General features: G+C 37.1%; 1 protein-coding gene and 1 pseudogene across 2 annotated transcripts in view; both read left to right on the top strand.

Moving 5' to 3' along the window:
- LOC110257201 (uncharacterized) overlaps positions 1-27,202 on the top strand; it is a 758,677-nt gene that overhangs the window by 34,828 nt on the left and 696,647 nt on the right. Inside the window, exons 5-10 of one of the 2 annotated variants that reach the window (XM_084998886.1) lie at positions 5,677-5,771; positions 6,629-6,766; positions 7,838-7,997; positions 10,590-10,755; positions 16,189-16,385; positions 17,195-17,254. Coding sequence is in view for 1 of the 2 variants with exons in the window: in XM_084998887.1 (XP_084855013.1) it covers positions 16,371-16,385; positions 17,191-17,254 (79 nt within the window). In the remaining variant the exon portion in view is untranslated. Of the gene's footprint in view, positions 1-5,676; positions 5,772-6,628; positions 6,767-7,837; positions 7,998-10,589; positions 10,756-16,188; positions 16,386-17,190; positions 17,255-27,202 lie in introns of both variants that reach the window. The other variant, XM_084998887.1, reaches the window with a different exon arrangement.
- LOC110257094 (small ribosomal subunit protein uS12 pseudogene) lies at positions 20,682-21,542 on the top strand (annotated as a pseudogene).

Raw genomic sequence — 27,202 nt, 5'->3', positions numbered from 1 at the left:
AGAGACAACTAGTGTGCTCTCGCCAAAGATCTGCTGGGCTGAATTCTGCTGAGTGCAATGCTGTGACCACACACACACACACACACAAGAAGGTGCGCTAAACAGCCCTCTGCAGTGCATGGCTCTGGGGCGGGAGCACAGGACTGAGGTTACTGTTCCCTGGTCTCTACTGTGCCTTCTCCAGGAGGAGCACAGGACAAGTTTCTCCATGGTCTCATAACCAGGAATAATTGTGTCTCTCCCGAGCAAATGGCTTGTTCTTTGTTTTAGGGACACTGCAGTTCCTATAATGGATCATGATTCCCTCTTTATGTCGCCTGTCTGAAAGCTCAGATTCAAATTTACAGCCTACCTCAGGCTAGTATCTAGACTTCCTTGCAAGAATTTTGTCTCTCTTAATTTCACTGTGTTTTTCCTTAGACTCATTTTATTCATCTATTTTAAATTTAGTTTATCTTAGCGTATTGAATGCATCTTTGTTTCTTATAGTTTGTTTGCTTTTTTAATAAACCAACTTAAATCCTTTTGGGAAAAAGAAGCAAGGTATAATTAAATAAAAATAAAGACTAATGTGTTCATGCAATACCTTTATTTTAGGTTTTTTAAAAAAAATTCCCTAGGCCTTAATTTCATACCTTTTCCTCTTCTAAATCAACATCAGTCCACCACTGTCTAGTGTCTGGATTCTTCTTTTTGAGGAATTTGACCATTATATTAAAAGTAAGATCTTAACAGCTGATCTCTACAGCTGCTACTTTCTATCTGTGTGAATTAGCTAAATTGCTTAATCTTTTTCATTAAGAAGAGTAATAATATTTTTTGTGAGAGTTGTAAGGATTATACGAAATACTCTTTGTAAAGTATGGCACCTTATTTGACACATAGTGAGCCTTTTGCTTAAAAGAGTCTCATAAGTGGATAACGCACTGGACTTGGAGTTTAAAGTCTCTGCTTCTTCACTCATTACCTTATGACTTTGGGAAAATCATTTTACTGCTTTGGCACATTTTTATCATATATAGTTTTATGGCATGCCTTCAGAGTCCTTACAATTCTAACTTTACTATTCTTAGATTCTAAGGCTGTCCCTAAGTAACCTGTGAGAGCAGGCCCCCATTTTGCCCTCTCTAGAAATGGCATGGATATGTTCACCTGGGCAAATAGCTGTCTTCTGGAAAAGGATCCAGATCTGAAGCAGGGAAATGAAATGGTCCATCGTGCTAGTCTTTATGTTCTTCACTGATGTTGATTATGGTATTTGTAAAGGTAGTAGGGTCTTCTGGAATACCATGAATTGCTAGTGATTATAGCCCAGAATTCAAGATACATGCCATTGTGGATGCTGCTGTGTATAGTGAATGGTCTGTACCCTGGTTGCTTGTGGGTACATGGGGAGGTAGCAGTGGAACAAAGGGAGCTGCTGCGGCTGGTCAATGACCATATTGGCCAATGACCATGTTTGGTTCGGTCATGGAGTCAGTCAAAACAAGGCTCTATATCCTAGGTAGTATGGTTCAATTCAGGAGCTATTGGGCAGTAGGAGATCCCCAAAGCAAGAGGGAACTCATTTATCAGGAAGAAAAATACGAGTTTGTAATAAATGATGTAGAAGAAGAATCTACACTGAAATGAAGCTACACTCATAGCAATTCATCAAGATACAGGGGAGCTTTGTGGTTAAGAGCACAGCATTCTTCAGTGTGTGGTTTTGGCCAAGTTATTTAATCTCTCAAAGCCTCAGTTTCCTCATATCTCAGAGGGATATTGATGAGCGCCTCATATGGTTGTTCTAAACAGATAATATACGTGCCAAGATATGTTAGTCATGGGTAACTATAATTATTAAAACTATTAGCACTATTATAAACCTCAAATTCACACTGGACCTCAAGGTTTAGCCACCCCTAATCTAATAAAGTATGCACACTACAGGAATAAATATTCAAAACAAACCATTAGGTGATCAAATGATTGGAAATAGAGTGCATATGCAGAGAAAAAAGTCTAATAGATGTTTGAATCAGAGTACTATATCCATTATTTTTTGTCCCTAGGATCCTACTTTAAAAAAGTAGTTTTCGGACTTCCCGTCGTGGCGCAGTGGTTAATGAATCTGACTAGGAACCATGAGGTTGCGGGTTCGGTCCCTGCCCTTGCTCAGTGGGTTGATGATCTGGCGTTGCCATGAGCTGTGGTGTAGGTTGCAGACGCGGCTCAGATCCTGCATTGCTGTGGCTCTGGCATAGGCCAGTGGTGCTGGCCTATACCTCCGATTCGACCCCTACCCTGGGAACCTCCATATGCCGCGGGAGCGACCCAAGAAATAGCAAAAAGACAAAAAAAAAAAAAAAAAGTAGTTTTCTACTTTTGCTTTTGATTGATTTCATTCTGTGTGTATGAGGTGGGATTCTGAAGTAAAGACACTAGTTTCCGTGACTCCCCGCATTACTCTGTAGTCCTGTTTTGTCTACTTCTTTTGAAGTTTTCATCAACTATTTTTGTGTGGGATAAATGTATAAATTTGCTCCACTTGCTAAAGAAATAATTATAACCCTGAATCCTGAAAAATCTTTATTTTGTAACATAAATTTAAAAATGGTTAAAAAAAAAATTAACCCGGGAGAAAGTGAGTGTTAGAAGACTGTGGCATCACTGTCACGAAAACAGAGAAACCACTGAAAACTAGTCTGGTTAGGTTCAAGTATTTTTGTCTTAATAAGCTTCAACTTTTGCTTGGTACACTAAAAATTCAGTGAAATTTTGAGATTCTAAGTGGTAACAACGTGCAGTAGTTATAACCTCAAACAGAGCACCTGGGAGTGGTGGTTTTCTTGTGTTTCACTGTTTGAATCTTTCAGAAGAGAAGTGAAATTCTATAATCCAAGTTTCATTGATTTATTTAATTTTGACCTGCATTTTCATATGTAATTTCTCCTATGTTTTGTTAAATGCTCATCCATTTGGATTTGAAAACTTTATAGGTAATTTTGTAGGAGTTATTTTCATAGAAAAGAAATTTGAACTGAAATCTAGGACTCTAGCTGCCTAACATTTAAAAATCAACATACCCTTATCACAGTTTTTAAAAGATGTTTTCATATTTTTTCCCATATTTATTTAATTATTATTAAATTCATGCACTCGCTTTTACAAGCGATTTCACTATGTTAATTTTCTTATTTTAAGTGATTTTAATTTTTTCCTTTATAATTGACTTACAGTGTTCTGTCAATTTTCTGCTTTACAGCAAGGTGACCCAGTCACACATACATATATACATTCTTTTTCTCACATTATCCTCCATCATGCTCCATCATAAGTGACTAGATATAGTTCCCAGTGCTATACAGCTACATTATTTTTTTTTTATTTGAAAACTTCTGTTGTAAAAGATGTAACATGAAATTTGTCATCTTAACTCTTTTGAGTGTACCGTTCTGTAGTGTTAAGCTTATTCACACTCTTGTACAGCAGAACTCCAGAGTATTTTCACCTTGCAAAACCCAAATTCTGTATCCATTTAACAATAGCCCCCTATTTCATCCTCCCTCACAGCCCCTGATCAGTTCAGTTTTGAAGTGAGGTATGCATATGTTTTGTGATTAGTTTGATGGAGCCAGAGGTAATATAGGTAAGTTGCAAACTGTAGGGTACTGTGTGCTTACTCAAAGTATGGTTAAGAGACAGGAATGAGTGTTCTTAGCATTTCTATTAATTAAGCTATGATATATTTTTTAATGGCATCCTGAAGTACATGAAAGGCAGATCTCCTTCATAGTTTTGAGTAATAAAGTTTACAATTAAAATCAAAGCCAGAAATGGAATAAGGCAGAAAACCCTTGAAATACATAAATAATTGAAAGAAGTTGGGAAACTATTTTCCATTGGGAAAGGTAACTATTCACTTCAATAGTATGGTTTTGGTGAAGTAGTGTTGGCATGGCATAACCAAGGAGTATGTTAATGGGTCCTGAATGAGCCCCTTTTCCAGACATTGTACCTCCTGAATCTCACGTGGCCATAGTAGAAGCTCAAATCCAGAAGGGGGGGGATGTAACATATGGGTACTGGTATCTCAGAACCTTCATTTGCTTAACTGAAAGTGTTTAAATAATGTTTCGGGTCCTGGCTGGGGAATTAGCATCAAGGAAGAGGTTTAAGTGAAAGAAAAAATGAGGGCCTGACACCCTGCTACAGGTCTCCTCTACTTACTTAGAAAAGTCAAGACAATGAGATCAAGACATCGGCTACTACCATCAGCAACTTCAAAGCTGTTATGTACTAATAGGATGGGTAAAACATGGTGAAAAAATAATGATGGTGATGGTGTTGAAATGATGATGATAATGAGAACGGTGATCACCCAGACTCATGGATGTTCCATCTTTCTATCTGATCTCTTGCCTAAAAATGTTTCAAAGTTTGGAAACTCAGTGTTGGATAATATTCCATAAGCTTCCACAAGGTTAAATTTATAGACTTTATGAACTAGAGTTGTGGTTCTAGTATGTTTAGGTACATTTTATTTTATTTTATTTTTTATTTTTATTATTATTATTTTTTTGTCTTTTTGCCATTTTCTTGGGCCACTCCCGTGGCATATGGAGGTTCCCAGGCTAGGGGTCGAATCGGAGCCATAGCCACCGGCCTACGCCAGAGCCACAGCAACACAGGATCTGAGCTGTGTCTGCAGCCTACACCACAGCTCACGGCAACGCTGGATCCCTAACCCACTGAGCAAGGCCAGGGATAGAACCCGCAACCTCATGGTTCCTAGTCGGATTCGTTAACCACTGAGCCATGACGGGAACTCCTGTTTCAGGTACATTTTACATTAAACAAGTTCTTATGTGTCAATCTGGGAATTTAATTATCATTTATAAACTTGTTTCCTTGCTAAAAATGTATTTTGAGTCCAAAACAAATAAATTAAAAAATTTAAGGAAATGACCCTTTTAAGCAGGAAATTGTTTCAACTTGTTCTTGTAATTCTATATCAGTATTTAATAAAATATTTTAATTCGGCATTGGAATGAAAGCTATAGCTTAATTTTATTAATGGAGAAGAACGGTAAGTAGCTAAAAATGAACAATATTGCATATATTATGTTCTTTGAATTAATTGAATACAGTCATTTATATTTACTTTTTTACTTAGACATATAGGGTAAGAGTTTTTAAACTACAATTGAATTTTTTAGTGATATTTTTCTTATTTTGATAGTAACAAGAATTTTCATGTCTCTGAACTGATATATTTTGTCTACTCTGGGCTAATTCTGAGTGATAGGGAGAGTTAACCTAAAATTAAAAGTATATTTCAGGCAATCTACAAATTAGTTGATCCATGCACAGATAATCAAGTACAGATGGTGTGTTAGTACTACTTAGGTAGTGATGGGCAACAGGAAAATAAGATGAGAGGAATAAGCAGATATAGTGAGCTGTTTAAATCTGGGTGGCAGTATGCTGAAAGCTCTCTCTTAAAGTCCTTCCAACGGTGGAGAATAAGGTGATAACCCCAATATTCATAATAACATTGGCATATGAAGAAAAACCCTATGCTACCTCTCTTACCTCATTCATTGCTTGAATTGACCAGCTGATTTGGTTTCGAAGCCTGAGTTCTTTTCCATTATTGAAGCTCCATTTGATTTTCTTTCTCTTGGTTGACAGGGACATCCTTCCTGATTGGAGGAAGACCATTTTTTAAGACAAAATAATATGAGTTGCTGCTCTCTTCTGCGAGGACCTATACCAGAGTTAACATGGTGAGTGCACTCTTTGACTAGAATTGCCATCTGCAACTCAACTTGGAGACATTAAATAATGTGGAAATTGTCCAGGGAGTGGTAGACATGACACTGGATTAGAACCCTGGGGAAATGTAAACCATTTCCTTAATATTTACTGATAATAGAGTTTTCCATGTGTGGAGTGCTGTATGCATCATCTTGTTTAACCTTCACAAAATCTTTAAGGCAAAACTTCTGATTAATCCCATTTCAAGATTTAAAAAAGCCCAGAGATTTAGAGAAGTTAAATCGTGTTCCTCAAGTTTCTGCAAGTAATAAAGGATGTGGGATTTACTCAAAAGATTGCCAGAGCCCAGCACAAACATGTCAGTTATTCTGCTAGTGTTGCTATGATGGTGGTGGGGAGTCGAGACTTGGTTGCTGTTCTTTGGGTGACCGTTTTGCCCAGTTATTGCCAATTAGTTAAATTTGAAGTTCTTTAAAAAGTTCTCATTTGTACTGCTTTCTTTCTTCCTTTTTTTTTTTTTTTTTAAACATCTGGTTATTTTCTTCCCTCTTCTCATATCACTTAGATTGGAAGCAAAGGTCATGATTCCTACCCATTCTCTTCCCTCACTGCAAAACCTGGATTAATTGGGACAGAGGAGCCAGAAATATGGTGACCAGTCATTTTCTCTTTCTATGTGTGTTAGCCCAGCCATCAGGGTGAATTTAGATTAGGCAAACTCAAGGCTATCCATGAGTAATAACTATAAGCTTTGTCATAGATAACTGTATTGGGTGTGTTTAAATGTACAACTCTGTTTTTCTATTATTATGTGATATTTCATGTTGACTTGTCAAGCTGAAAAATACCCATATTGATTTTGCAGAAAGCTTCACATGTGAGATAAATGCACTCAAAGACTCCTCACAAGTAGCTCTTTGGAGCTTCAGATGTGAAATGGATCATTCCTCAAGCTGTAATAGACCCTTTGGTGAAGCTCTTCAATCAAACCTGAGAATTCAAGGTAAAATTGAGGGGAGGATGGGAAACCCCTCCAGGGATTTGAGTGAAGTAGCTGAGAGAAAACCTGGGGTATTTGCTGTCTCTTTTTTTCAGTCCTTTTCTTGAGCATAGGAAGACTGTCAATCAATGTGTGACCTTACAGGCTACATATGCGTAATACCTGGGTTACAATGAGACAAGCTGTAGAGGTAGTATCACATGCACTTTTTATTTCTTGCCATTTGTCATTTTTTTTTCTTCCCTGACAACATTCAGGTTATTTTTAAAGTGGTTATTTTGTATAGATTTACTATTTTATTATTTTACTATTTTAGTATTACTTCTCTTTCCATGAAATTATTTATATTATTATAGTTGATAGGATGAATTTTTTATCTTTTGAGAAAAGCATAAATAATCTTTTTTTTTAAAGCCAGTGATGTGTGATAGTTGGAGAGAATGATCACATTTTGTTAAGTGATGATCCTGATAAATACATCTTATTTAGAACTCATGTTTGTAGATCATGTAATGACTTTTAATTAGTTTTGCTCCCAGTAAAGTAATAAGACAGAGTTCCCCTACTAAGGAAAAGAGTATTCTTCTGAGATTGGTTTTTATGTCATATTTTTTATTTATTTTGGGGCATATTTTCAGTTGGACATTTCTAGGTTAATTGAAGAAAAAAAATCTAGAATTTCTAATGCGCTATTTAGTTTGGGAAAGCAGTGAATCGTGACACCAAATTTAGTCATAAAAATTTTGCTTTGGAATTTATGCTCAAATATATCAAACAGAGATACTTTTGATAATAGTATTTGGTGCTGAAGCTGCTGTGAAATTATTGCTATCCCATATCTATGTCATGGTTTTTCTAAGCCATGGAGACGGTGTTGTTTGTAAAGCTCGAATATTAGTATACTCTTAAGAGCGTATTAATTGCCCAGGAGGTTTATGTATTTGTTCTGTGCATGTGATTAAAGATCATGGCAGTTTATACGGCATAATTTTAGAGATGGAGAGAATGACTATTGTTAATACTTGCTACTCTCAGTTTCCTCTACAGCAATGCCCTTACACCTTTCTTTTTCAGACGTTTTGTAGCATCCTAAACAGAAGGATATTGAAGGGAGCTGATTCTGCTTTGATCCTTGTGCTTGTTGTCAAAGCGCTTGGGATTGAAGAGACTGTTGGCTACAATTGACTGTGACAATTAGGAGATGATCAGAGCCCTAGAGTGGAGCACTTAAAGGGTAATTTACATGTCAGTTTGTCGAATAAAAAAAAGATATTCAGCTAAGATTTTTTTTTTCCCTCAGAGCCTTGTAAACTGCAATTTGTGCTCTGGTAAGAAAAACCTGGCAGAGGAGTTAGGATAGCCATTACCATTTGAAAAGAAGCAATCATAAGGCCGCCGCTGAGCCCTTTGTCCACTAAAAATGCTGATTTGCAGGCAGTGAGTGAAAAAGTGGAACCGTCACTAAATAAAACCTAGAGCTAGGTAACTACAACCCACCCCCACCCTTGGTGACTTTTTAACGTTGGTGAAAGGTGCTTTTAAAAAACATCTCTTGAATTCTACACTTACTATCATTATAACATTGTTGTAGTCATGAATATCCTTTCCTAAAAAAATAATAAAAGGATGCATTGAGAAAGTGGTAGGTGGAACACAGGCCAACAGTCAATTGAAAGGCTAAAGCTGGCTATCAGTTGTATCTTTTTCTTTTCCCTTTTGTACAAATCACAGTTTTCCACTAGTCATCCTTTGCACTGTGCTATTTTCCACCTACTGTATTGGTGTGCTCCTAGGTTTTTCCATCTTTATTTATACTCCAATTTTAAAGTGGGAACTGTATTTCTAACCTTCACCTATTTAGCCTATTTGGGTACACTTGGCTAAAAATTAATGTAGTCTATGGTTTGCTATCCACATGTGATCATCTCTATTACTTTTAGGTAATCCATGTAGACAAGTAAAAAAAAAAAAACTAGAAAGCTAAAAAAAAAAAAAAGATAACAGCAGGTAAATATATGTCGATAGCACCCATACATCATTCATTTGTCAAACAGAATTTTAAAAATTAGTTATTTAAAAAGTTTTTTTTTTGGTCTCCTGCCTCCGTGTCCTGGAAATCATATCATGAATAATTAAAAAAAATCAAACATAATTGCAAGATTTCCCTTTGGATAACTGAAGAAAAAAGTTAGTCTATCATGGCAGCTATCCTACCCAGCCATTTGGTGTGTGTATTTAATTGATACATATTTAATTGATACATATTAACTTTCAATGGCAGATACATTTTATATTCAATTTTTTAAATACTTGGCTATGGTGACAGAAAGTCAGGAAAGGATCAGAAGTGAGTTTGTCTTTATCCTAAGACATCAGTCATTAATAGAGTTCCCCCACTGTGGTACAGTAGGTTAAGAACCTGACTGCAGCAGCACGAGTGAGTCACTTTGGAGGTGTGAGTTCAATCCCCCACCAGGTACAGTGGGTTAAAGGCTTCATCTTTGTGGCATAGGTTGAAGCTGTGGCTCAGATTCAATCCCTGGCCTGGGACCTTCCAAATGCCAAGGGTGAGGCCATAAAAAACCAAAAAAACATTAGAGTCTATTGATGAGTGCTGGAAATATGCACGTCCTTCAATAGCCAGATTCCAACAGTTCATTGTTGTTCTGGACACTGTGCGTTGAGTTTTAAGACTGTCCTTCCATTTCACTATTACAAATAAGAAGTCTTTTTTTTTTTTTTTTTTTTTTTTTTTTTTTGTCTTTGGAGGGCCGCTCCTGTGGCATATGGAGGTTCCCAGGCTAGGTGTTGAATCAGAGATGTAGCAGCAGGCCTACGCCACAGCCACAGCAACATGGGATCCGAGCCGAATCTGAAACCTACACCACAGCTCACGGCAACGCTGGATCCTTAACCCACCGAGCAAGGCCAGGGACTGAACCTGCAACCTCATGGTTCCTAGTCGGATTCGTTAACCACTGCGCCACAACTGAAACTCCAAGAAGTCTTTTTATTTTTTGTCTTTTTAGGGTCACACTCTAGGCAGGCTTATAGAAGGTCCCAGCCTAGGTAAAGGTTGAATTGGAGCTGTAGCTGCCAACCTACACTGCAGCCACAGCAACTTGGGATCAGAGCTGCATATGTGACCTATACCACTGCTCATGGCAATGCTGGATCCTTAACCCACTAAACAAGCCCTGAAATTGAACCTTTGTCCTCATGGATACTAGTCGGGTTCGTTACCACTGAGCCACAATGGGAACTCCAAGAAGTCTTTACTTCTTTTGAGTGTATGTGTCTAATACCTTAAAAATTTTTTTTTTCAAAAGCAGTCTTATAAAAGGAGTTACATTCCTCTTTGGAGGGTTTCTGAAACTCACAATAGTCAATATGGAGACCCCTTGAGAGAAGTCAGTAATTCATTGGCAGATATGGGTACTGCTTTGCAGGAAGGCCTTGAGCTTCTTTGTAAAGTTTCTCAACTCTCTAGTTTTCCTGTGCGCATACCCACCCCCAATCCCCCTCTGCAAAGAACACATAAGCAAGAAAAAAAAAGGAAAGAAAAGAAAAAGAAAAAGTGCATAGGTTATTAAGTGCAAAGATAATGAGAGAGGGCGTTAAGAGTAGGGCTGGGCTTCTTCCTTAGCATGTGCCTGGAGAAGGCAGGCAATGGTAAATCTGTATCAAAAATCAGGCACAGCAGGAGGTGTTCGTCTCCCAGGTAATGGGTAAATGATGAGCAGATGAGCCATCCTCATATTGATTTAAGCATTTTGTTCCAGCCAGTCACAATTAACTTTGATTTGTTTTTACTTTCCTCTTATAGGTTTGCATTTAAAACACTCTTGGAGCACTAATTGTATAAAATTCTGGTAACTGCACATTCTCTTTTTAGAGGTGTAATGAGTGAATGAATGAAAAGCCAGGGATTATTTGCCATTCTAAGTGAGAATTATCAGAACATTTCTGCTTGACTGAAATTGTTTTGGAAGGTGAGCTGGAATAAGAATCTTGCAACTAAAATGAAGTGACTCTGCATGTGGTTCTTGGATGCTTCTCTTCATCAAAGTACTCTGCAGAAATGTTCTGAGGCTTCCAAGTTGATTTAAATTTTATTTATGAGAGAGTTTTTAGGTGAATCAAATGAAAACATTTTAAAGTACTCATATTTGACTCTTAGCAAGTAAATAGGAGTCTTTGAAAGCTCATTTGGAATTATTTGAAATGAGTTTTCCTATTATCATCATGGTGTTTCTTTTTTCCAATATACAAATTGCCATGTTGTGGCAAAATAAATTTTTGAAATGCTTTGAAAAGTTTTTAGAAATGTGCCCAAGGAAACAATATGTAAATTGTTAGAGTTAATTCACATGTCAATTTATCAAAATGTTGCTTCTACTGAAAAGTCCTAGAACCTTTAGCACAGCATTCCAGAACATTACTGCCTTGTTTAAACGAGCAGCTCTTTCTTTGTCTTTGATGGTGACACTAGAGTTACCAGGTTTAACAAATAAAATTAATGAATTCCTGTTAGGTTTGAATTTCTGATGAACAATGAATACATTTTTAGTGTAACTATGTCCCATCAGTATTTGCGTTTTATCTGGCAACCCTAAGGTGGCACTCTATATGGACAGACATTCCAACTGTACATTGAGTGGACAATTTAATTATTTATAAATGATAAATTGTCATTTATAAATCATTTTACCTTTCACTGTCAGACTAGGGCAAGGAACTTGCTCTTTTAGATCGAAACCAATGGACTTTTTAACTCATCAATGCTAAGTTTAATTTCCCCCCTCATTTTCCCAGGGCAAGTTGTGACTTGTCATTTCAAGCATATAGTAATTTCTGCTTGACTAATATAATGGAGACTTCAGAGAAGGTGGCTGAGGAGTCTGGTTTACCCACATTGATCAGGCTCTGACTGGAGTGCGTGGTGGTACAGGAACAAAGAACTGAATGATGCAATGGGGCATATTATCTTTCTGAAGCCCTATCTTTCCTTTTGTGGCAGTATTGTGACTACGTATACATATATTACAGACCCTCCCCAGGCGGTCCCTATCAAGAATGCTTCTGCCCAGTGTCATTCAGCCAATAGACCAAATTCAGAAGCAAAGGAACGCCTTATTCTTGGATGGGAGAATGACAAGTCTGAGTGGCCCCTTAAGAGCACAGGCTTTCCTTATCAGGCCTGGGTGGGGCTGCTTTCACTGGGTTCTCAGTGGGGAGGACAGGGAGGGATGGGCGGAGTTCTCCCAGCTCGGGCTCAGCTGTGCCCATCAGGCTCAGCTGTGCCCATCAGGCTCAAGCACCGCTGCACCTGGCCTGCCGCCATCTTGAACTGAGTCGTGAGCGGTTCCTCCGCACCCTTTCTCAGAGCTGAGGTTTCAGCACAGTCATTTAGCTCTAGGAACCCTGGTCTGAGCTGCTGGGGCCTCTGTACACGTACACCTATGAGAAGTAAAACTAGACTGAGGACAAAGGAAAAGGTTAGATTTTATTTCATTACCTTCTGTTTTTATTTCCTGGTGACACACATGTGTATACATATATGTATATGACCAAGTTGGAAGTCCTTGTAATTTTTGATTCTGGTAGGATCTCCCTGAAGGGAAAGATTCTAGAAAGATTCTATGTTTTTGCACTTTTATTTAACTTGGTTTACCATAATCTAGTTGCCATGAAAAGAGCTAAACTGAAACTTACAGAAAACCAGATATCTGATTTCTCTTTGGGGCCAGCATTCATTTTTGCTAGTATCATTTCTGTCATAGTGAGTTCAGGCTGCTATGACAAACTTCCATAGACTGTGTGATTTATAAGCAAGAATTTGTTTTTCACAGTTCTGGAGGCTAGAAGTCAGAGATGAGAACACCAGCTTGGTCAGCTTTTGGTGACGGCTCTCATCCAGGCATCCAGGTGGCCGTCTGTGTCTTTTCCAGCTAGAAAGTAGAGCTCTGGTCTATTTAGTCCCTTGTAAAGGCACTAATCCTGTTCACGAGGATGCCACTCTCATCCCAACCACCTCTCAAAGGCTCTACCACCACATTGGGGGTTTTGGTTTCAACACATGGATTTTGGGGGAACATTTGGTCCATAACAGTTTCTTACCGTCTTGATGCATTTTATGGTCTGTGAGGACTATTTATAGCCGAAATGTTTAGAATCCTGTTTTCCATCCCCTTAGGTGCCTTCTGACTTCAGCCATAGCATCAGGTGAAATCAGAAGCTCCTTACCAGCCCAGACCTCCAGAATATTTGTTAAGTCTTCCCAATTTCTGCCTCAGAGTGTTGTCCAGAAATGTAGAAGCTTGTTTAATGCTTCCTCAAGCTCAGCATAGAAAGGTGGGGGAAGTTAACACCCTCAAGGGCAGTTCTCAATCCATGAGAGACAGACATCTCTGGAAAATATTCCAGCTACCTATCTTTTAGGCAGCCAGTTCTGAAAGGCACCCAGCATGCTTCCCAGAGGTTCCATCTTCAAGAGAAGGGATCTTATGTCTCCCCCTGGTATATTATTTGGCTTTTCCCTCAGCTCTGCTTCATCTTCTCCATTTCCTCATCATTGCTAGGAATAACCAGCATGCATCCAATTCCTTGTCTCAATATCTACTTTCAGAAATGCTCTATCTAAGACACTCCTGATATTTCTCTTCTCCCAGAACCACAGTTCTCTCTTTGCTCTAGGTTCAGAAATTTTGCTTTCTTTGGTTCCATCAAGGCTTACTTTTCATACCGTCACACTTGGTTAGCAAGCACACATGCGCATTCAAATCACTGGAACTCTCCTTTACAGTAAAAACCCCTTTTTGTCAAACGCTCACTACATGTAAGGGCTTATGCTAAGGGATCCATGAGTATTGTTTCATTTAGTCCTCAGCATGTCACCAAGAATGGATCAGTATTTCTATTTTACAAATGAAGAAAATGAGGCTCAAAAAAAATTAAGGGATTTCTTTCAAGACCACAAAGAAGCTAGTGAGTGGTAGAAGAAGCCTTGGGTTCTGAACTATCTGACCCCCAAACCCATTCTTTTTTCTTTTCATTGAGATATAATTGACACATAACATTCTGTTAGTTTCAGGTTTACAACATAATTTCACACTTTTGTACACTGTGAAATGTTCACAATCTAATCACTGTAAATCACCATAAATAATTACAAAACATTTTCTTCCTATGATAAGAACTTTCAAGATTTACTTTCTCAGGAACCTTTGAATATACTCTACAATACCTATAGTCACCGCAGTACACACCACATCTCCATGACCTATTTGTTTCACAGCTGGAAGTCTATACCTCTGTCTCCTTCACTCATTTTTCTCACTTCCAACACCCCTCCACCCTGGCAATCACTACTCTCTTATAATCCCATATCTGTTTCATTTGTTTTGTATTTTATCTTCCATATAAGGGTGAGATTATACAGTATTTGTCTTTCCCTGACTTATTTCACTAAGCATAATACCTTTAAGGTCTATTCATGTTGCAGATGGCAAGATTTTATTCTTTTTTTATGGGAGATTAGTATTCCATTGTGTGTGTGTGTGTGTGTATGTGTGTACACCCAAATACTGTTTTTGTTTTCTTTGGATAAATACCCAAAGAAGTGGAATTGTATCATATTGTAATTCTATTTTTGATTTTTTGAGGACGCTCCATACTGTTTTTCATAATGACTGCACCAATTTACCTTCCCATAACAGTGCACGAGGGTTCCCTTTTCTCCACATCCTTGCTAAAACTTGTTATTCTTTTGTTTTTAAGAATAGTCATTCTAATTATGTGTGAGGTGATATCTCATTGTGGTTTTACTTTGTATTTCCTTGATGGTTAGTGATGTTAAACATCTTTTTATGTTTCTGGTGGCCATCTGAATGTTTCCTCTGGAAAAATTTCAGATTTTCTGTCCATTTTTAAAATGGATTGTTTATCTTTATGCTATTTGTATTATATGCTATTTGTATTATATGAGTTCTTTATATATTTTGATTAGTAACCCCATCAGGTATATGATTTACAGATATCTTCTCTCATTTCAATAGACTGCTTTTTTTTTGATGATAGTTTTCTTTTTTGTTTGATATGTCCTAATTCTTTATTTTTGCTTTTGTTGCCTTTGCTTTTGGAGTCATAAATAAAAAAATGCTAAGACCTATGTTAAGAAACTTACCTATGATTTCTTCTAGGTATTTTGTGGTTTCAGTTCTTGCATTCAAGTCTTTAATTCATTTAGAGCTATTTTTGTGTGTGGTATAAGACAGTAGTCTAGTTTTATTCTTTTGTATGTGTCTGTCTGGTTTTCTCAACAGAATTTATTAAAGGACTGTCCTTTCCCCGTTGTATACTTGTGCCTCCTTTGTCAAAAATTCATTGACTATATATGTGTAGATTTACTTCTGAACTCTATTCTGTTCCATTGATCTATGCATCTGTTTATACGCTAATATACTGTTTTGATTACTGTAGCTTTGTAATATAGTTTGAAATCAGAGCGCACGATGCCTCCAGGTTTGTTTTTATTTTGCAAGATTGCTTTCTCTATTCAGGGTCTTTTGTGGTTCCATACAAATTTTTAGGATTGTTTGTTCCATTTCTGTAAAAATTGTCATTGGGATTTTGACAGGGATTGTATTGAATCTGTAGATTGCTTTGAGTAATATGGTCATTTTAATATTAATTCTTCTAACACATGAGCATAAACTATCTTTTTTTGTATGTCTATTTCAGTTTGTTTTTATCAGTGTTTTATAATTTTCAGTGCACATCATTCACTTTCTTGGTTAACTTTATTCCTAGGTTTTTTATCCTTTTTGATGATGTTGTAAATGGAATTGTTTTCTTAATTTCTTGTTCTGATAGTTTCTTGTTACTATATAGAATGCAAAAGATTTTTATATGTTGATTTTGTACCCTAAAACTTTACTAAATTCATTTATTTTCCCTAACTTTTTTTTTTTTTTTTGGTGAAATTTTTAGGGTTTTCTATCTTATAAAATCATGTCATGTACAATGGTGACATTGTACTTCTTCCTTTCTAATTTGGATGGCTGAATTTCTTTTTCCTGCCAAATTGCTCTGGCTAGTACCTCCAATACTATGTTGAATGAAAGTGGCAAGAGTGGGCATTTTTTGTCTTGTTCCTGATCTTAGGGGAAAAGTTTTTAGTTTTTCATCTTTTAGTGTGAGGGTAGCTGTGGGCCTGTCATGTATGACTTTTATTATGTTGAGGTACATTCCCTTTGTACCTACTTTACTGAGAGTTTTGATCATAAATGGATGTTGAATATTGCCAAGTGCATTTTTTTCTGCATCTATTGAAATGATTATGTAATTCTTATTCTCATTTTGTTTGTGTGGTATATTGCTTTGATTGACTTGCTAGCGTTGAACATTTTTTTTTTTTTTTTTAGGGCTGCATGTGCGATTTATGTAAGTTCCCAGGCTAGGGCTCTAATCGGAACTACAGCTGCTGTCTTACACCACAGCCACAGCAACACCAGATCTGAGCCGTATCTGCAACCTACATCACAGCTCATGGCAATGCCAGATCCTTAACCCACTGAGCGAGGCCAGGGATTGAACCCCCATCCGCATGGATCCTAGTCAGGTATGTTACTGCTAAGCCACAAAGGGAACTCCCTTTTTTTCTTTTTTTGGAACAATTCTTGCACCTTGGAATAAATTCCATTTGATTGTGGTGTATGATCCACTGAATGTATTGTTGAATTTGGTTTGCTATTATTCTGTTAAGGATGTTTGCATCTACGTTTATTAGGGATACTGGCCTTTACTTTTCTTTCTTTCTTTTTTTTTTTAATGTTTTTGTCTGGCTTTGTATCAGGGTAATGAGGTACTCAAAATAAGGTTAGAAATGTTCCCTCCTCTTCAAATTTTTGGAAGAGTTTGAGAAGGATAGGTATTAAATTTTTAAGTGTTTTGTAGAATAAACCAGTCAAGCCATCTTGTCTTGGACTTTTGTGTTGGGAGGTTTTAAATCATGGATTCAATATCCTTTCTAGAAATTGGTCTATTCAGATTTTCTATTTTTTCTCATTCAATCTCGGAAGGTTCTAGGAGTTTATTTTTTCTAGGTTGTTCAATTTGTTGGTGTATAATTGTCCATAGTGGTCTCCTGTGAGCCTTTGTATTTCTATGATATCAGCTGTAATTTCCCCTCTTTTCTGATTTTATTTATTTGAGATCTCTCTTTTTTTGCTTGGTGAGTCTAACCAGTTTTTACCAATTTGGTTTACCTTTTCAAAGAACCAGCTTAGTTTTGTTGATCTTTTCTATAGCCTTTTTAGTTTCTATTTCATTTATTTCTACTCTGTTACTTGCTTTGTTTGTTTTTCTGTTTCTAGCTCTAGATGGAAAGTTAGGTTGTTTATTGGAGATTTTTCTTATTTCTTGAGGCAGGCCTGTGTTGCTCTGAACTTTCCCTCGTAGAACTCCTTTTGTTGCATCCCACAGAATTTGGTAAGTTGTATTTCCATTTTCATTTGCCTCAAGTATTTTTTTATTATTTATTTATTTATTTGTCTTTTTTGGGGCTGCACCAGCTGCATATGGAGGTTCCAAGGCTAGGGGTCTAATTGGAGCTACAGCTGCTAGCCTACGCCATAGCCACAGCAACACCAGTTCTGAGCTGAGTCTGCAACCTATACCACAGCTCATGGCAACACTGGATCCTTAACCCACTGAGTGAGGCCAGGGATTGAACCCGCAACCTCATGGTTCCTAGTTGGATTCGTTTCTGCTGTGCCACAATGGGAACTCCTCAAGTATTTTTTAAATTTCTCCTTTTATTTCTTCATTTACCCATTGGTTGTTCAGTAACTTGTTTAATCTCCACAAATTTGTGATTTTTCTAGTTCTCTGCTTGTAATTGATTCTGGTTTCATATTATTGAGATTGAAAAACATGCTGGATGTGATTTTTTTTTGCACCTAACATATGATCTACCCTGGAGAATATTCCATGTGCATTTGAGAAGAGTGTGTATTTCATGGCTTTTGGATAGAATGTTCTGCATATATCTCTTTCTCTGTATATCTATCAAGTACATATGGTCTCATGTACTGTTTAAAGCTGATGTTGCCTTATTGATTTTCTGTTTGGATGATCTATTTATTCATTGGTTACCACGAGATTCACATACTGTTATATGTGAATATGTTATATGTTATGTGTGAATCTCATGGTAACCAATGAATAAATAAGTTATATATATAATATATATGTCATATCTACAAGTTATGTATATAATAGACTGTTATGTAACAGTCTATTTTAAATTGGTAGCAACTTAAGTTTGAATGAATTCTAAAACTCTATACTTTTACCAGCCCTCTCCACCTTTTATGTTTTCGATGTTATGTTTACATCATTTTATTTTATGTATCCCTTAACTTATTATTGTAGTTATAGTTATTTTTACTACTTTTGTCTTTTAACCTTCATACTGGCTTTATAAATGCTTGACCTACTACCTTTATGATGTATTTACCTTTACCTATGAGATTTACACTTTCATACATTTTCTTGTTAATAATTAATGCCCTTTATTTTCAGCTTGAAGAAATTCCTTTAGCATTTCTTGTAAGGCAGATTAAGTGGTGATGAATTCCTTTAACTTTTCCTTTTCTCAAAACCTCTTTATCTCTTCTTTGATTCTGCATGATAACCTTGCCATATAGAGTTTTTGGTTGGAGTTTTTGCCCTTTTAGCATTTTGAATATATCATGTCATTTCCTTCTAGCCTGTAAAGTTTCTGCTGAAAAATCTTCTGAAAATCTTCTGGGGGTTCCCTTATATATAACATTTTTTTTTTCTCTTGTTGTTTTAAGATTCTCTTTCTATCTTTAATTTTTGATGTTTTTATTGTAATGTGTCTTGATATGGATCTTTTTAGGATGATTTTTTTCTTGGAACTCTTTGGATGTCAGTTTTCTACCCTAGGTTAGGGACATTTTCAGCCTTCATTTCTTCAAATAAATTTTCTGTACCTTCTTCTCTCTTTTCCTTCATGGACTCCTATAATGCAAATGTTATTTCACTTGATTTTGTCCACTAGGCCCCTTAAGATATCTTCACTTTTTAAAATTATTATTATTTATTTTTCTTGCTGCTCTGTTGAGTGAGGTCCACTTCCTTATATTTTAGGTCACTTATCCTTTCTGTTGCTTCATCTAGTCTGCTGTTGAATCTCTAGTGTATTTTTTCAGTGTAGTTATTGTATCCTTCAGTTCTGTGACTTCTATTTGGTACTTTCTTATACTTTCTATATCTTTGTTGAGGTTCTCACTCTTCTCATCCATTCTTTTCCCAAGTTTCCTGAGTCTTTTTGTAAAAATTACTGTAAACTCTGTATCAGGTAAGTTACTTATCTCCACTTCATTAAGGTTTTTCTTAGGTTTTATTTTGTTCTTTCCACTGAAACGTATTCCTCTGCTTCCTCATTTTGCTTGACTCTGGTCTGTTTCTGTGTATTAGGTAAAATACGTATCTCTCCCAGTCTTGAAGGAGTGGCCTTGCGGAGGAGAAGAACCTTATATTTCAACCTTGCCCTAGCTCTTGGTTGTCTCTTGAATCTTTGTGATTGTCTAAGTAGCCTGATTTGTTCTTGATAGGTCCCGGTTGTTGAAGGTGTGCCAAGACCTGTCAGTGTTCTAAAAGAAGGATCTCAGTCAGCACCTAGTTTCAAGCTGATTAGAAGCCAGACCATCAGGCAGCAGCTTTTAAAGTATGCTAATATATATTCTCCTGCGGGACTGTAATCATAAGTCTTGCTGGCCTGGGGTGGTAAGTCCGTGTGATCTGGTGTCCTCTGGGTAGCACTTAAAAAATCAAGGCTTCAGACAAGTGTATAAGCTCTTAGAGGTACCAGCGAACTATAATGAGGCCAAGGGAGAGCACGTCGGTGTTCCCCTGCATTTCCTGGCAGCACCTCTGTTCCTTCTAGATGCATGGCAAACCTGAAACCTGCCCCTCAGGCTGAAGCTCCAGGACAAGTAAATAGGTCTTTTTCACAGAAAGACTGGGGGTGTGTTTCAGTCTGTTGTGTGTGCTGTGCCCTGGGGGCAGTAGCCTGCCAAGAACTGTCTTTCTGATTGTTACAGAGAGTCCTGTGGGGCTCAGGAACACAATCTCTCCTGGCCACCAAAGCCAGGCGATCAATGGGCGTCCCTTGTGTGAACTGTGTGTGTCGTCGGCTTTCACGAGTTAGTGGGAGAGCCCAGGGCTGGGCCACACGTGCTAGCTTTTGTAGGACTTCTGGAGAGAGAGAGAGAGCACAGGGTCAGGGTGTGCCTGCTGGCACTATTCAGGGTAGAGGGAGAGAACAAATGCTGCCCGCCAGTGCCTCCATCCCCATAGAGAGTCCCAGTAGGCCTCTGCGCTGCTGGCAGGTGATTTACGATTATCAAATGAATCGCCTTCCTGTATAGTCTAGGCACTTTTCAAACTGCTGCTTCTGCGCTGGTCCCTGGGGAGAGTGAGTCTGTGTGTGAGCCGTTTAGGGGAAATATCTCAACTTCCTACAACTTTGCTTTTTCAAAGCCAGGCATTTTAGGGGCTCATGTCTCCATTGCAGGGCCCAAAACTTAGGGTATCTGAGGTGGGGCATGAACCGCCTGTTCCTCAGAGAGAAGCTCCAGATATGTGAGATCCCTCCTGACTAGGTTGCCAAGCTGGGCATCGGCTTCTTGGCAAGACTGTATTTTTGCCTCTCCTCCCCATCTCAATGTGGACCTTTTGCTCTTTGTTGTGAAGCAACTGTTTCAGGTTTTTTTCAGAGGATATTTTTCCATGTGTAGTTGTAGATTTGGTGTGTCCATGGGTAGAGGTGAATTCAGGATCTTCCTATGCTTCCGTCTTCAATGCCTGTCATTTTAAACACTGTATTGTTGAGCTCACCATATAAAGCTCTTAGAAATTAAAATTTCTTTATCAAATACCAGTATAAATAGCCAAGGTATAATTGGGTAGGAAGTTGGGATGAAAGAATAGGTTTATGTCAAATAAGGCAAATTTAAAAAAAAACCATCTGCTCTTTGCTCAGGCCTTTGGCACTAGCAGGATGAGTAAGTGTCCCGGTCTTTGTACTGACGGGAAGCTCTGGGGCCACAGATGGGATCAGAGGTGTCATGATAAACAGTACAAGAAAGCTCATTTAGGAACAATCCTGAAGGCCAGCCCTTTTGGAGCTGATTTTCATGCAAGGGGCACTGTCCTGGAAAAAGTAAGGGTAGAAGTCAGTCAAATTTTGCCATCAGAATGTGTGTCAGGACGCAGCTGACAAACACATTTATCGAGAGTGGCAAAAACAGAGATCCTGCTGTGGTGCAGTGGGTTAAGAATCCAACTGCAATAAAAAAAAAAAAAAAAAGAATCCAGCTGCAGGGGCTTGGGTCTCTGTGAAGGCATGGGTTCAATCTACGACCCCGCACAGTGGGTCAAACTATCCAGATTTAATCCCTGGCCTGGGAACTTCTATATGCTGCAGGTGTGGCCATTAAAAAAAAAGTGAAAAAAAAAAAAAAGGCAAAAATATCACAGACTTTTTACCCAATAGTAGTTGCTTAAATTTTATTGAGGAGTATGGTGAAGGTGTGGTTGCTGGATTTGGTTGCAAAGGTCATGCTGTTGATGGCATTCCTAGAGTTTGCTTTAAGGCTGTCTAATTTGCCAATTTCTCTCTTTTGGCCTTTATGAAGGCAAGAAGGAAAGACTGAGATCATAAGTTGTGATGGTGAAAACATGGTAGTAGTACATTTTCAGATGCCCCCAACCCTGCCCCCCACACTTCCTACATCAATTTATAATTAAAAATTTATTTTTTATTTTTTTTGTTTTCTAGGGTCACACCTGCAGCATATGGAGGTTCCCAGGCTAGGGGTTTAATTGGAGCTGTAGCCACCGGCCTACACCAGAGGCACAACAATGCCAGATCTGAGCTGAGTCTGCAACCTACACCATAGCTCACGGCAATGCTGGATCCTTAGCCCACTGAATGAGGCCAAGGATCGAACCCAAAATCTCATGGTTCCTAGTTGGATTCGTTAACCACTCAGCCATGGTGGGAACTCCCTCAACTTATAATTGAACAAAAACTTTGAAATACTGGTTCCATCACGAGACCTGGAACTCCATAAATCTATGTCTGCTTAAGTTTGTAGCACCTTGATAAATACGTAGGTCTTGATAAATATACATTGAATGAATTACTTTGAATATTGTGGAATATAGTTTAAATTGACTTCAATGAACTCAAATTCTTAGTGATCCACTTTATTAAACCATTGATTTTAACCTCTTTTTACATGGAAAAAATTAAAATTCTAGTTGTGTCATATAATTTAAGACAAAATGTTATGACATGGTTCTCAATGAAGTATGGTGACTTCAGTTAATTTAAAACTCTTGGATGCAAAGGAAAGTGGAAAGATTCCATCCAGTGTTACAATAAGCACATAATTAGATGTCTGAGATGCATGCTAGCATGCAAAGGTCACATGTAGTAAACATGACTTTCTGTGGAGACCGGGAGAGGCCACCCACAGGAGCCACAGAATATCTATTCTCCACTTAGAAAAGGGTGGGAGAGTTAGCAAGTCTTTTTTTTTTATAACTTAATTGGAAGGGAATTAGAACCCACGGCAAGTCTTCTGTGTCTCACTGCCTATGTTGACAAAATGATATATTTAACAAATATTAGAATTTTGGACTCCTTAGGAACTGACTACTTTTTGGGATCAATTCTATAAGCCGAGCATCTTTATCCTATTGCATCCTTTGATGTTGAGGTCGAAGCTTAACCCAGGCAAATTTCCCCTCACTTTTTTACTGATAGAACTTCAAATTCTCCTCACATTGCCATGTAGTTACTGACCCAACTACATAACAGTTTCAACTTTCATGAGGTTGTTAGTTTTGAACAATAAAAAACATGAGCATATGCAAAAGATGAGTTTGTGCATTATTGGTTACTGTTGGTTTCTTATGGCGACTATAAAAACTGGCAGCCCCTCAAGAGTGAAAGCAGAAACTTCTGCAGTCCTAGTGCCATCACCACTGGCAGAATGAGCTACACCAATGAAAAATAACAACATCAGATGTAACTTAATCTTTCCATGGTCAGCAATGGGTGCTAGGTAATAAGCAAAAGTAAGTTTGGTCTATCAAATTTCAAGACTGTAAAAAGAAGTCTCATATTTTGCCATTCAACATGTTGGCTGGGAATACTTCAAGACAAATTCAATACAAACTAAAAGAATTTCAACATGTATAAAAATGGTTCAAATTCTACTTAAATATATATTTTTTAAAGTTCTATTTACATGATAACCAAACTTCTTCTTGCCAACAGATTTAGATATTTTGATTGGGTGAATTTCAATGGATAATTTAAAATGTAAATAACAGAAAAATAATATAATCATCATATATTTAGTTGTATACCAATTACGATATCTAATTACTAAGCCTAATTAGGATTAAGATACATGAATCAGTGAGGCTAATATATGGATAAATATAAACTGCTCAACTGACCCAGTTAGAAAAATTAAACTCACATACATCTTTACAAAACTAACGCTAACAGTGGGAACAGACTCCATTCAGAATATTTCTTAGACAAAATTTAGGAAAGTCTAGGGCATCTTCCCTAAAATGCCTCAAACCACATCTGATATTCACTGTCCCTATATTTAAGTTATTCTTGGGTTAACAGCACACAACTAGTATGGAGGTGTTGAACAAATAAATTATAAAGCTGTATTTGTAAACTAAGCAGTAGTCAGTATCATCACTGGCAGACACCTGTGACTTTTAATTTTCATTGATGGAAGCAAACATTCTTTTCTTTGTACTAATGCCAAACACTATTTGCATCAGGACTCTTTTTGATTCTTGGGGCCCAAAAAGACAAAGTCTGATTTTCAAATCAGAGAGCCATATATTTTCTCTTTACACACATATCACCTATAATTGCTAGCAGAGTTGGTATTATTACCATCAGAAATTAGGGATGGAGATGACAAACCATGGGTTCCCAGCAGCTATTCATATACCTGTGAAACTTTTGTGAATTAGCTCAACATGCTTGTGAAAGGATAAGCCCCACATTAAAATCTGGGGAACAGGAAAAGTGCTTCAACTCTGTGAAGTAAGGATGACTTGAGAATATTCTGTGTTCTCCCCATTTAGAAGCATATTCAGAAGATGACAGTCGACTATCATAAACTTCAAGCTTTAAAGGGTTGCCCCTTTGGACTACCTTGAAAGTCAATATTGATGTAGAAGAGCTCTCTAGTTCTTCCTTATGTGAATCTTAAGTGGCATGATCAGGATTATAGAGTGAGTGTTCTGCCTCTGGATCTCTCTCCTGAAGAGGTAGGCAGGGACCAGAGTAACACACAGGCCCCTGTATTGAAAGATGTCCTTTGGTTAATAGCACTCTTACATAACCTCTGCTGTCACTGAGGACCTGATTGTATTATCACATAATTAACTTATTGGAATTCCCTTCGTGGCTCAGTGGTTAATGAACCCAACTAGGATCCGTGAAGATTCGGGTTTGATCCCTGGCCTCGCTCAGTGGTGAAGGATCTGGCATTGCTGTTAGCTGTGGTGTAGGTCACAGATGCAGCTCAGATCCCACATTGCTGTGGCTGTGGTGTAGGCCAGCAGCTACAGGTCCAATTTGACCCTAGCCTGGGAACCTCCATGTGCCTTGGGTGTGGCCCTAAATAGCAAAAAAAAAAATAAATAAATAAATAAATTAAAAAAAAATAAAAATTAACTTATTGTCTAGTGATCTTAAATAGGTGCTGACTTACATGCAGGCATGTAAATTTAGGTTCTGGTAGAATCTAGCTTATTAATTTTTATTTTATTCACTTATTCTCTAGATATGATACTCTCTACTGTATTACTAGCTAATATGCTGCGTAATATGGTACTTAGAGAACAAATGACTAATAAAATTAGTTCACTATAACTAAATCTTGCAAAATTTGTAAACAGAATACTTTGGTAGAATAAAGCAAGCCTCAGAAAACAGATTTCCAGGCATACTCATGTGAACTTGAATGGTCATATTGCCTCTCGGATCTCCTCTTCCTAATATTTTAAATAAAGAAATTGAAACAGATGATCATTAATTTTTTCCACAGATCTTTATGTTCTATGCATTTGTTGAATGATGATTAAGTGCTAAAATCGGGAGGATATACATTTACTTTTCTTAACTGTTGCAAAGTTCAATAAGTTTAATTTAGGTAGAGTACTAACATTTTCTGTGGAACTCCAAGAATGCATTAAGCCTCTGACCTGTTTTTTGATGGATAGGCAAAAAATAATTAAGAATTTATAAAATGTTTTGGCCTTATTCACATGTGTCAAAAATGCAGCAATAAAAATGAAGATTTGCTTTATTTAGAGAAGAGTACACAGGCTTTTGTTAGTTCCAGGATGATAACAAGGTGTTAGAATCATAGAATGTAGAACTGCAGATTTATGTTTGGTACACTGCCAGAAACTACAGGGTTGAAAGAACATGTCGATTTATGTATATTCTCAAGATTTTGTTATCCAGTCTCAGGCTGTTTGACTATTTTCTGGGATTCATATTCTATTTCTAATTCTTAACCTCAGACTAATTCTTAGAATAAAAATATGGTTGACTAAAGGTTAGCTGTAGAATTCAGTAGGTTCTGAATACAGATGGTAAGAAAGGTAAAACAGTCAGGCAAAGTTAATTTGACCAAAACTAAAAAAAAATTAATTTCAGTATGTCGCACATTATTTGGAACATTTAAAAAAACATATTCACCGAGTCTGAAAATTAGAATTTGTTATTTTAAATTATCAAACTATTAGATTTTATATTTCCCATACATAACTTCTTTCTTGTTTTACAATCTCCACATCTTGAGGCAAGTCACTTTTATCAATATTTCACACCTGAAATGACAAGTTAATGTTATTAATGATGGCAATAAGTTGAGTTGATTATTCTGATATCTCCTATTAAGCAGATTTACAGTGCTATCAATAATGTTCTTTTGTAGTTAAATGTTTTAGAGTATCTTTTAAGTACGTATCCTATATATATTGTACATTTCTGTGTTATAATAATTAATATTTATAACTGTGAACTATCACTATAATGTATCAATAATAAGACAATAACTAGTATTTGTACTATGGTGTTTGCATTTTCTAGAGGTTCAAATACCCAAGGGATCCATGGTGGGGCCAAAAGACAGAATTAAGGAGACATTCTAGACTCCAAATAGAAAACATTCAAAAATTATTTTGATATCGGATTTAAGGAGAAAATATGCCAATAAGAAAATGCTTTTTTTCAAGCTTAAATCAGCATTTGTTACTTAATAGCATTTGTCATTTTCTGATTTTTTCATATGTAGCAAATTAATTTCAAATCATTTTGCTCTTCCAAACGGCTTTGTATATTGTGTTTCTTTTTTCATATTCTTTGGATAACATTTGAGAAAAAATAAGACTACAACAGTCATTGATTACAGTCAGGGTGGAAGACAGTTGTAAGACCAAGGAACAGGTGGAATATGTATGATGGACTATTCACTTCTTGTGCCACCATTTTGTGTCTGTTTAAAAAAAATTTAGCAAATGGTGGATATTGTTTCTTTACAAAAAAATGGTTCTGTACTGGATCCATCTGCGAAGTATAAACATGTCATCAGCACTCATTTTCCATCTCCAAAAAACATTCCCCGTGTCCATATTTGATTTTCAAGTGCATCTGTGCACTGATGGAAACCCTCCCAACATGCTGCCACACAATTGCAAAACCCACACATTTCTGTCTTTGAATCAAGCTTTCACGAGAGCCTGGCCTCCCCTGGGTACAAGCTTATTTCGAAGTTGCAAAGGTCCCCCGGGTGACCCCAATAAAAGAAACTTCAGTGTCCATGGAAAGGTTAAGTTATTCCTTTTAGGAAGATAATTTTGTCCATGAAGTTTTTTTCTACTTTGTTCTGAAATTTTTTTTGTATCTTAGAATCTCTCTTTTTGTGCCCACACTATTCTTACCTAATGATTAGCACATGCACTATTGAGTTTCTCAATGACTAAACTCGCATTTAAGAAAGAAAGTGAAGATCTCCATCTTAGCTTGACTATTCAGAAAGTTTACGCAGAAGAAGCAGGGGTTCATCTCAGAAAGTTGAAAGACAAGCCCCCTGAATTCAGAGTCCCTAACGTTATTGATAATTACATAACCTGAAAGCATTTAAAACATCACTGGAAAAATTTAATCTTTTCATAAACACACATTCAGAAACGAACTCCTTGATCAAGAAGGAAATTTTATTTTACTTCGTTATTTTTCCAACACAGAACCAGAGTTACCTTCGCTATAGAGCAATGGAGTAAGGC

This window comes from Sus scrofa, chromosome 15 (genome assembly GCF_054392235.1).
Source record: "Sus scrofa isolate SSC_HxYL_T2T_F1_AM1 chromosome 15, Sscrofa_HxYL_maternal_Yorkshire_Landrace_v2.0, whole genome shotgun sequence".
Taxonomy (NCBI): Eukaryota; Metazoa; Chordata; class Mammalia; order Artiodactyla; family Suidae; genus Sus; species Sus scrofa.
This window is presented reverse-complemented; position numbering and strand designations above follow the sequence as displayed.